Source organism: Myotis brandtii, unplaced genomic scaffold, assembly GCF_000412655.1.
Source record: "Myotis brandtii unplaced genomic scaffold, ASM41265v1 scaffold73, whole genome shotgun sequence".
NCBI classification, from domain to species: Eukaryota; Metazoa; Chordata; class Mammalia; order Chiroptera; family Vespertilionidae; genus Myotis; species Myotis brandtii.
In genome coordinates, this window is record NW_005370886.1 from 235487 (window position 1) to 247341 (window position 11855).

An 11855-nucleotide genomic window follows, 5' to 3' on the forward strand; every position below is an offset into this window, starting at 1 on the left:
GGAGAGCGACCTCTGGTTGGGTTGGCAGCCCTTGGATTCTGGTCAGCAGGCTTTTTGGAATGTGCTAGATGGGGCCAAAACAGTGGCAACCAGTGACAACTGGAAATGTTTCTGAGAAAAGGTTCAGCTGGGCTGGGACAGGAATGAGAGGGGAGGAGGAAATGATGGCTCTTGTGTGACGTGCTCCTGCACAATCCTTGCTCTCAGTCTTTCTCATTTGATTGGGGGCCAGCACAGAATGTCATGGATGGAACTCAAGGGGCCTGGGAGCTGGTGTGGCTCTGTCACTATCCCACTGTATGACCTTAGGCAAATCTTTTTCCAAGCCTAGGCAGTTTCTTTCTCTGTGACAAGGAGTTACCATCCCCCATCAGGGGAATTTCTGAGAAGGGCAAATAGTGGGTGAGGGAGTGGGGAGCACTTTATAAACTGGTAAGTACCCTGAGTTGGGTGCAGGATATCTGTTAATTTGCATTTCCTTTGATATTGGTACTTTAGCTGAGTTTGAATTGTTGACCTTTCTGGCCTGGGCTAGTCAAATTCCCAGATAATCCAGAGTTGTTAGCCAGTAGCTGACTGGAGGCTACTTTTTGGTCCCTGAATATTAAAGTTCGGCTAAAAGAGAAACTAAAGCCTCCTATAAGGTTGCCCTCATTTACCATTTGGGGAAACTGAGGTCCAAGGTGGTTTGGTGACTTATCCACAGAGCCTTGGGAAGCACCCTACTCAACCCTGCCTGAGGTAGTTTTGATGCTACAATTTGTCCAATTATAATTTGAATAAATATTTTAAAAATTCATTGCTATGTTTTTTAACCTCTGCTATATAATGCATTGTATTTGATACTTAATATACATTGGTTTTGTTCTTTACAATAGCTTTAAGAGGTAGACATCTCAATAGCTTCATTTTTCAGTTGAGGAAACTAAAAGAACCTGCTGATTTCTCCCAGGTCGGGCATGGCTGATTACAGTGCAGAACTGGCTGAGTTTCTGGGGTTGAGGGCAGTGGTGGGGCTCCATTCCTTCCTCATTCCTCTCCATTCCTTCCTCAGCCCATCTCCATGCACAATGATAGGGTGGGCCCAGTGTGGGCTTGCCCCCAGGAAAACTGCTTGGAGGAGTTTTGAGGAATGGTAGCTTATTGAGGCCATGCTTCTGGAGCTACTGCATAAATCCACATATTTCTTCCTTGAACCCAGCCTTCTCTAAGTTGGCTGAGCTGGCCCCAGGAAGCTGGGCTGGAAAGTGCAAGGCTCAGGCTGCAGCTATTTCCTCCTCACCAAGAAGGGTCCCTGAGGCAGATTTGTGGTTGGTGTCCTGCCTGTGTTTTGAGAGGAGGGGGAAGGAAGAAGCTCTGTGCAAGTAGCCAGCCTTCTACTGGTCCCAGAATGGACTGAAGCTGGCCCTGGGAGCAGGGATGGGCACAGCCCACACCCTGCCATGACAGCAGCAGCTGCAGCAAATAGCTCTTGTCTGGGGCCACAAACTAGCCTTAGAGGGTTCCCTTAACCCAACAGTCTACCTGAAATTTAGACAGCCGCACAGGTTGAAAAACCTAAGCGTTACAGGCCCTGTGTTTGGCAGGACCACTTTCTTGGCAGGAACCAAGATGGGAGTCAGTCCCAGCCTGGGGAATCTGCAAAATCTGTCTCTTGCTGTCCCCTTTGCCTTCTGTCCCACTTCACTCCCCTGGACATTGAACTCTATGGCCCTAAGTAAAGACAGCATAGCCCATTGAGGGATAGCACTAGGACCTGGAGGAGTAGCAAGGAAAGTAGCAAGGAGCCAAAGGGGATAGGTGGGGCTGGGTTAGGGGGCTACCAGCTATGAGTCATTACTGCCACCTACTGTCTTACTGTCTTGGAGGAAAGCAGACAGAGACATTGTAAGTGGCTATGGGGAGTACATGGCCCTGAGAAGAACTCGGCAGGGAAATGAGAGATAGCACAATTTCAAGGCTGGCTCTTGCCAGCAAAGACAACCTTGGGCCTCTTAGGAAGAAAGCCTGAAGCTAGAGGGTGAGAATCTCAGTCCCAGGACACAATCCTGCCTAGTTCACTCATTCCCACTACACAATCACAGGGTTTTTAAAACTGCCCTTAGGAGAGGACTTTGCATAAATCCAGACACGTCTTTAAAATCCCCTCACACCTGGCTCCTCCTCAGTGAGGGCCAAGACAGGTGGTCCCTCAGGCTCCCTACAGTAAATGACTCTCCCAAAGGAGTGGCCTTTTACACATGGTCTGCTACTTCCTAACTAACTGGGACCTGACCAGGAAGGTGGTAATAATAACAAATATGCCAGTCTTTCTCATTTGCACTGTACTTTACAGTTTACAAAGTGCTTTTGGTGTCCATTATCCCATTTAACCCCCACACCACTGCAGTGGACTGGGTAGATGAGGGGGAATAGATAGGAGAGCTGGTTTGATCTCCACTTCACAGAGGTTGCCTTGGCCTATTCAGGATCCCCTAGCATTGCCTGGACACCAGTCTGTGGCCCATGGTTACTTTCAAAACATACTACAGATGCCTGTGGCAGGGAAGAGGACAATATAGAGAACAGTGGGCTGGCCTCTACCCCAATGGAGCACAGCAATAAGGGCAGCAGAAGGTCAAAGGGACTGCCCCATGGCCCTAAACCCAGCAGGACAATTCAGCCTTTGATTCACAAGGAAATCTAGGCCCATACTATTTTTCACTTGGCCTGTGGTCTTCCTTGATGCCAATTCAAACTTACTAGTCTCACCCATATCTCCCCCTAAATCACTGCCATTTCTACTCAGATTGAATGTCTTCTCTTCAGTGTAGCTTTTCTGAGCCCAGGGTCTGTCTTTTTGCCTTTCAAATTTATCCTGGGATATGATAACAAGGTATGAAGAATTATAACCTTCCACCAAAGCTTAAGAAATAATAGGGGCTTTTCCTTAAGCCCTGTATCATGCTGTGCTTTCAGATTGTTACATATAGATTTCTCTACCAGTTAGCATAGGAATTTCCCAAAAGCAAGGGCTAGGGGTTCCCCCTTCTTGTCTTGCCTTGCATTACTGTGCCCAATGTCTATCACTTACCAAATGTTAGTAGAGGTTTGTTTCATGAATTCCACAAAGGGGAATACAGTTTCACAAACAACTGCACTATTGCCACCCCATCTCTCATGCCCACACCATAATGACAGTAATTTCAGGGCTGAGGTAAAAACAGATGGTTTTGCTTTGGAAAGTAGGGGGGTCAAATATATGATAGGGCCCCTACACCCATCAGACCCTGGGGTCAGGTCTCTTGGGTCATTGTGTATGTATGATTGTGTATTGCAGGATGGGGGCTGCACTGTCTACTGGGGCTTTCAGTTGCAGGATTAAACTGGAACAATGTCACGTAAAAATATGTCACACAGGAAAAATACCCTAACCTAAGCAGATGGCAATACAAATTTCTGCAGAGAGGGTATCAGATGAATTTTTTTCTCTTTTATTTTCTGCATAGCCAGACATTATCTTGCTCCAAGTTTAGTATTCAGTTCTGCAGAGTGCCCCTGATGGAAGCCTGATCACACTGATGATTCAAATCAAGCCAAGCAAGGCTCAAGGTACAAAATTAGTGTTTGCCAAACAGGATCAAGGCTCCAGGAGGGGTCCTCTAATGAGGTCAGAGGCTCTCTCCAACCCCAGTGCTGGTCCATTGTCTCCCACTGGAGGTGAATGCATGACTCTTATTATGGTAGCAACCAATCACAGGGATGATGTGCTAGACAGCTGCTTCTACTTCAAGTGGTGCTTACCTCTCTCTCTGGCTTCCAGCAGCTGTTCTACCTCTCTTCCCTTATCCTGGCTCCCTATCTGCTAACGGCTACTTACAGAGGAGGGACATAGTGGTGAGGGACTTTTCAGGGAAGGGTTACTGGGTTTTAGCAGACTGCTCACTGATCCAGCCACTGGCCAGCTGTAGTGACTGGAGTGAATACATCAGTCCTGGAGGGGCAACGTGTGTTGTAGCTAGGGGTAGGTGGTAGGTTTTTCCCCTTCTTTTTATTCCATCTCTAGAATTTGGACGTTTGGAGGATTGTGAGCCTAGACCAGAAAGTTGTGCCTTGCACTAGGTTTACTTATTTAAATACATGTTGAGAGCCTGATTCCCAGGCCAGGAACATGACTCATATGGAGTTGTGCCTTCAAGGAGTTCCCTTTATGCATGGAGGAGCTACGTGGGGGCCAAAATAATGGGAAGAGTGGAGAAGAAAGAGTCTGCCTCATGGTTCTAAAGTAGAATTTGGGGTTCCAGTGACTAAGGGCCATATTAAAATCTCTTCCCAGCAGGACAGTCAATAGAATCTGACCTAGACCTACCCCACAGATAACCACTATGGGAGCGGTATTGCTAGGCTTCTTGGGAAAAGGATACTGAAGCCCAGAGAATTCCTTGTTCCAAGGCCACCATGCATTCTTAGCAGATCCTGGATTGCAGTTCTGGAATGTGAGTCTGTGAGGCTCCTACTCTGGGTTTCTGAAGGTCCTGGAGCATGGTCCTGCCAGCAGTTTAGGGAGCCTGCGAAGACAAGGTGAAACTTCAGGTATACTTGTCTTTCCTGCCCCAGGAAAAATGTCAGTGAGAGTCTGGGCTAATGTGAACTCGATGCCTGGACCGCGCAGAGCTCAGTGAGGACTCAATGAGCTATTTTTGCCAGATGCTTTTCAAAAATTCTATGTCATCAGAGCTGACCTACCTCTTGCCTTTTCTGCCTCTCCCTAACATACCCCCTTTGATAACTCCTCCCACATCCACTAGCACCACTGGGCCTTTCTCACATCTGCAGTTCCCCCTGCTCAGTGAAAGAGGGTAGGGGTGATGACTGCCTGTTGCTCACTTCAGGGCTTTACTGTCTTGAGGCCCAGAGGAGGTTGGGGCAGCAAGCCAAGCACATGGAGTGCATTAAGTTTTTCCCTGCATTTTCTCTTTCTTTCTGGTTCCACTCAAGTCTGAAACCACAGACACCTGTGAAAACAAACTCTGCCTGGATGCTTGCTCACCAATACTGTGTCTCTGTTTTTATCTTTCTCAGCTCTTCCAGGCCCAACTATGATGCTTCCTGACTGATGATGTTATAATAGTGCCCAGAAGCCAGAAGGCTGCATTTTCAGCTGAACATACCTGAGTTGTCCCCATCACCATGGAGACCCGAAAAGATGAAGCTACTCAGGCCAAGGGAGCAGCAGCCTCTGTGGATACCCAGAACCAAGGGTCAGAGAAAGGAGCCAAGAACAAGGCAGCTGAGACAACAGAAGGGCCAGGGTTAGAGCCACCCTCATCTGGCCCAGGTAGGCTGAAGAAAACTGCCATGAAACTCTTTGGTGGCAAGAAGGGCATCTGTACCCTGCCTAGTTTCTTTGGAGGGGGACGAAGCAAAGGTTCTGGGAAAAGCAGCTCCAAGAAGGGTATTAGCAAGAGCAGGACCCATGATGGCTTGAGTGAAGCAGCCCGTAGCCAAGAAGACATTGTCAGCGAAGGAACTGGCCTCTCCTTACCTTTGCCTGAGTCACCCTGCCAACTTCCCAGTTCTCAGAGTGCCCATGGGGCTTTGGAGACAGGTTCCAAATGCAAGATGTCTGTGGCTGGAGCCATAGAGAAAGCTGGGGTTGAGAAGGTTTCCTCTGTGACCAAGCCAAAGAAAGGCCTGAAAGGTTTTTTCAGCAGTATTCGCCGTCACCGGAAGAATAAGGTCTCTGGTGCTGAGCAAAGTGAGCCAGGAGCCAAGGGACCTGAGGAGGCCAGAGCCAGGCCTCATGAGAACGTGAGCTCAGCCCTTCTGTCCCATGCTGAGGAAACCCTTCAAGACCCAAGAAAGGAAAATTCCAAACCCCAAGATGCCCCTGGACCAAAAGTTTATTCAGCATCAGAGCTTTCTCCAGCAGCCACTGAGAAGACAACCTGTAAAAATACAGAGCAACCCATGGGGGTCTGTACCTCAGAACTCTTGGAGTCCAAGCCTGCCCCTGAAGTAAGTGTCCCAGAAGAGCCTCAGAGCTCAGAAACAGGGGAGAAGGTGCTGGTAGGGGATATAAATCTACTCAATGGCCCTGTTGGGGACCAACTGAGCCTCTTCTTTGGAGATGTCACATCCCTTAAAAGTTTTGACTCACTGACAGGTTGTGGTGACATCATAGCAGAGCAGGACATGGATAGTATGACAGACAGCATGGCCTCTGGAGGCCAGAGGGCCAACCGAGATGGGACCAAGCGAAGTTCTTGCCTGGTTACCTATCAAGGAGGTGGGGAGGAGATGGCCTTGCCAGATGATGATGATGAGGAAGAAGAGGAGGAAGAGGATGTTGAATTAGAGGAGGAGGAAGAAGAAGTCAAAGCGGAAGATGATGACTTAGAATATCTGTGGGCAAGTGCTCAGATGTACCCAAGACCCAATATGAATCTGGGCTACCATCCCACCATTTCACCAGGCCACCAGGGCTACATGCTGTTTGACCCAGTTCGGTCTTATCCTTGCCTAGCTCCTGGAGACCTTTTGACTCCTCAGAGTGACCAGCAAGAATCTGCCCCCAATAGTGATGAGGGATATTATGATTCAACCACACCTGGATTTGAGGATGACTCAGGGGAGGCTCTGGGGCTTATCCGCAGGGATTGCCTGCCCCGAGACAGCTACAGTGGAGATGCCCTCTATGAATTCTATGAGCCAGATGATAGTCTTGAGAACTCCCCACCTGGGGATGACTGCCTTTATGACCTCCATGGTCGCAGCTCTGAGATATTTGACCCCTTCTTGAACATTGAGCCCTTTTCTTCCTCTCGGCCACCTGGGACAATGGAGACAGAAGAAGAACGGCTAGTGACCATACAGAAGCAGTTGTTGTATTGGGAACTTCGGCGGGAGCAGCTCGAAGCCCAAGAGGCCCGGGAGGCACACACCAGGGAGGCCTATACCCAAGAAACTCATGCAAGGGAGGCTCATGCCCGAGAAGCCCATACCCAGGAAGCTCATGTGAGAGTGGCCCGAGCCCGAGAGTCCTATGCCAGGGAGGCTTGTGCCCGAGAGGCCTGTGCTAGGGAGGCCCAGGCCCGAAAGGCTCGTGATCGAGAGGCCCAAGTCAGACAGCTCCAGGTACGGCAAGAGAAGCCCATTATGGAGTATCAGATGAGACCTTTAGGCCCATCAGTGATGGGCCTGGTGGTAGGGGCATCAGGGGCTTCTCAGACTTCACACCGAGGAACCACTTCAGCTTTCCCTACCACTGCAAGCAGCGAGCCAGACTGGAGGGACTTCCGTCCTCTGGAGAAGCGTTTTGAGGGAACCTGCTCCAAGAAAGATCAAAGTACCTGCCTGATGCAGCTCTTCCAGAGTGATGCTATGTTTGAGCCAGACATGCAAGAAGCAAATTTTGGAGGATCTCCCAGGAGGGCCTACCCTACTTATTCACCCCCTGAAGAGCCAGAGGAAGAGGAGGTTGAGAAGGAAGGGAATGCCACCGTGAGTTTCTCACAAGCCCTTGTGGAGTTCACCAGCAATGGGAACCTCTTTTCCAGCATGTCCTGTAGCTCTGATTCTGACTCATCCTTTACTCAAAACCTCCCTGAACTGCCCCCCATGGTGACCTTTGACATTGCTGATGTAGAACGGGACGGGGAAGGCAAATGTGAAGAGAATCCTGAATTACACAATGATGAGGACCTTGCAGCCTCTTTGGAAGCTTTTGAACTGGGCTACTACCAGAAACATGCCTTTAACAACTACCGCAGCCGATTCTACCAAGGTCTGCCCTGGGGTGTGAGTAGTCTCCCTAGATACTTGGGACTTCCTGGCATGCACCCACGACCCCCACCTGCTGCCATGGCCCTCAACAGGAGGAGTCGCTCCCTTGATACTGCAGAGACCCTGGAGCAAGAACTATCCAATTCCCACCTTGCCCAGGGCTACATGGACCCCGATGAGCTTCAGGCTCAACAGGAAGATTCAGATGAAGAAGACGAGGAAGAATGGGGCAGAGACAGTCCCTTGTCCCTCTATACTGAACCTCCCGGGGCCTATGACTGGCCTGCCTGGGCTCCCTGTCCTCTCCCAGTGGAGACGGCCCCTGCCTGGATAAGTACCAGCCAGTTGGATGGGCCTTCTAGCCAGTCTCCATATAGGCAGGCAGCCTGTTGCATACCTCCTGTGGCTATGTCAGTATTGCTGTCAGTATCAGGGCCAGAGTCAAGGGCAACCGGGGAATCTGGGCCTCAACTAGCTCGGCCTTCGCACCTACCCCTTCCCATGGGCCCTTGTTATAAGCTCCAGCCACAGGCCTCCCAAAGTGTAAGGGCCAGGCCTCGAGATAAGCTTCTGTCTGCTGATGAGCCCAGTTACTCCTCCAGTTCTGGAGGCTTCAGTTCCAGCCCTCTACCCCAGGTCAAGCCTGTGGGCATTACCCATGGCATCCCTCAGCTGCCCAGGATCCAGCCTGAACCTCTGCATCCTCAGCCCATTCACTATGGGGCTCCCAGCCTTGATCTGTCAAAGGAGAAAGCTGAGCATTGTGCCTCTCCACCAGAATGGAAACCTAGCTGAGCAGTCATCATCAATTCTGGAGTGGGCGCATGGGGCCTGAGCATGGGAATGGGGATCAGGGATTGGGCAGAGGGGTTTGAGGGTGGGGGTTGAAAATCCTTTTGGCCAAGAAAAGCTCCTATGAGTTTTCACCTTCATTTTCCCACTTCCCTCTTCTGCCATCTGTGGCCACATTCAGCTCAGTATATCTGCCCCAGGAGGGTGCTGCTGCTGTACTCCGATTTTTGCTTTCAGGGTTTCTTCTTGTGACCCATGTAAGGTTTGGGATGCTGTAATTTTGTGCCTATTCCAGTTGCCAAGTTAGTGAATTTATATATAGCATGCATCCTTGACAGAGGCTGAACCCTTAGTGCCCCCAGCCACCCCACTACCCAGTGAATGATGAACAACCAGGTTTGCACTGCCTTCTATGTGGGGACAGGGGGCTTGTTTGCTGTTAGCAATGTGAAATTATGGTACAGACCCTCCCCACCCCCACTCCATCCTGTCTTGGCATAGCTGCCACTATTATATCAAATGACTATAATCTATTTGTCCCAGCTAGCTGTCCTTAGAAAGGATCATGTAGCATATATTTCACTGCTTACTGCTGTGGACTTTGGCATCATAACCAAATGGGGGCCTTTAAACCTGGCCTGCCATAGCTTGGGATGAAGAAAAGAATGCTAATCCCCTTAATGGAGTGATCAAATTAATCCAGTTGCAAACAGAAGACAAAATAGGGCTTCTATTATAGACACTGCTGTAAGTTTTGAGCTCTGGAATGATAGGATTTTTTTCTTTTTCCTCTCTTAAGCTTGTGACTTCCAAAGTTGCAGGTGCTTTTAAATTTTGGTTCTTTTTTTTTCCTCCAAAGGAAATTTTCATAATTTCATCACAAAGAATACATTCTTTTAATTGAGATATGAGAAGAGAAGCAGCCTAAATTAGGCTTGGCTATAGGAGTTAGGGTTTTTGCAGGTTCCAGGGGGAGGATAGGAAATGGAGGTCCATTTGTCCCAGCCAGTGGGAAAGAGGATTTCAGATTTTGCAGAGCTCGAGGCAACCCAGCTTCTTAGAAGGGAAAATTGCTTCCCCCACAAAACACAAAAAGTTCCGTCTGCCTTGCCCACCCATTCATTTATATGCTGTAAAGAGGCTCCAGACAACACTCTCAAGAGAGGATAACAAAGACATCTAGGCTGTTGTTCTGGACTCAAGAATTTTCATTTTCCAATTATCTAAGTCCTTAGCATCATCAAAGGACCAGGCTTCTTGATAGGAAAGACTGATCTGCCCTCACTCTGCCAAGCTTCAGGATGCTCATTTACATGGCAGTTGCAGCCTTTTATGGAATGAATGACACCCTCTTTTCTCCTGCATCCACATAATTCTAATGTTAAACTAGCTTAGAAATACTGGTGGGGAAAAGTCGCTGCCAGGAAGACATTGCAGCAGGCTAATCTTACCAGGCTCAGCCTCTCAATCACCAGTATGAGAGGGTTCCTTTTAGATTTCTTTATTGGAAATAGCATATGGAGCATATTTTGTCTGGATGTGTTGACCCAAATTATGATCCTTGCTCCTCCCATGGCCACTCCTGTTCTTGCACTTACCCCTACCCATTTCCTTGCCTGTTAAGTGAAGATGTCAACAGGGCTCCTGAGATGGTAATTTGGCTTGGGAATAGATGCCATTGCCTTCCCCCCTCCAGTCACAAAGGTGACTTTGTGCACAAATTGCTCCTTTGCCAGGAGATATGTTTGTACTGGTCTTTGTCACCATTTCTCAGATTGGGGTTGGTCCAGTGCCCCTCCCCCCAAATCAGGCTTGGCTGGTAGTAGCTGTACTCCTAGAAGCATCACATAAGTTTGCATGGCACTAAACACTACCACTCAAGGGACCCAGACCAGCTCTCTAGGCTGACTTTGCATCATGAAGAAATGTATCAGTTATGGAGCTGGAGAGTGAAATAGGGTGAGGAAGGCCTTCCTCACACCAAGCACAGCATTCCAGCAGAGAAGTGCCCAAATTCCAACCTGTCCTTTCACCAAAGTTTCCCTAGGAAGATGGGGCTGAAATTGACCTGACTGTTTGGCAGGAAGTAAACACTCACCAAATGCCTTTACAATAGGGGAAAACCCACCACTTGCCTCCTCTGTCTCTGCTTGTGCTTTAGGGCAGCTCAAGCTCTTGACTGAATGTGGACTGTGGCAGCCACAGCAGGTAATAGAGCCATCACCAGCCTCCAGAACTCAATGGGCCACCAGCCTATCTGGGAAGAGAAAAATTAGGTGCTCAGCATTTAGCCAGGGGCTGAGAGCTGCCCTCAGTGACAAGAGGGCAGCAAGAGGTGCTGCCTCTGATGGGAGCAATCATAGCCCAGGCATACTTTTCTGGGCTTTGGAAGTTTGCATACCACAGAGTGGGGTCTAGGACTGAGTAGCAGCTTATGGTTTGGACATTGCTGCCTGCAAGTTTTTTCACTGTCCTGGCCAGCCCAGGGATAGAATCCTCACTACCAGAAGTGGGGCAGTTAGAGGTCATGGCTGCAGAAGCAGACTCCTCAAGAATCTCATTCTGGGTCTAAGTAGTTCCTGGCCAAATCCCAGCTGCAGGTTGAAGAGGAAGAAAGACCTGCCTAGGGACATGTGATGGCAGTGCAGGGTGACACTGGGAGAGCCAGCCAAACTCCAGGCCTCTTCCCAAGTGCTTGTTGGCTGACACCAAATATGCCCTGAATATAGGTGTCAATGTCAAGTCCATACTTAGGTTGTGACCAGACAAACACCATGTCTGCATTGCAAGGTCTTGGGATACTGCTTTTGGATGAGACTTCAAAGGAAGATATGACTTGAGTGGAGGTGGCTGCCCTCATCTCTCTACCCAGCAGGATTATTTAGTGCCAGACAGCTCTGATCATGATAATTCCCAAAAGAGACTGGTCCATTGGGGACCAGTGACTGGATAGACAAGGCCACCTAGGAGGCCTCTCCAGGGCCGTCAGTTTCTCAGTGCTTTAACACTTTGAGGAAGCCCTGCCTTAGTGCCCAGATAGGGTCTGCTCTGCCCAACCAGTTCATGAGTCTCATGGGCCAAAGGCTTTGGTCAACACTAGTCTCCCTCCTCTGTGCTATACCAAGGAGGAAGGTAGCTTCTCACATGCAGGGTATGTTTTCCCATATCCTGCTTCCAGCGACTTACCCACCCTTGCCAATGCCACCACCCAACCTGCCCTCGGCCAGACCCAATTGCTAGAGGGAGGCATGGGGGGATTAGCAGGGAGACTTCAAGTTTACCCATGTCTATGTTGCATT

At 49.3% G+C, this 11855-nt stretch overlaps 1 protein-coding gene across 5 annotated transcripts in view; it reads left to right on the forward strand.

Annotated features, from left to right (window-relative positions):
- AMER1 (APC membrane recruitment protein 1) overlaps nt 1-11849 on the forward strand; it is a 19214-nt gene extending 7365 nt beyond the window's left edge. For 3 of the 5 annotated variants that reach the window (XM_014530271.1, XM_014530272.1, XM_014530273.1), the window contains exon 2: nt 5071-11849. In XM_014530271.1, coding sequence (XP_014385757.1) covers nt 5170-8559 — 3390 coding nt within the window. In that variant the 5' untranslated portion in view covers nt 5071-5169 and the 3' untranslated portion in view covers nt 8560-11849. Of the gene's footprint in view, nt 1-5061 lie in introns of all 5 variants that reach the window. The other 2 variants (XM_005882607.2, XM_005882608.2) reach the window with 1 other exon arrangement.
- Nucleotides 11850-11855: the final 6 nt, after the last annotated feature.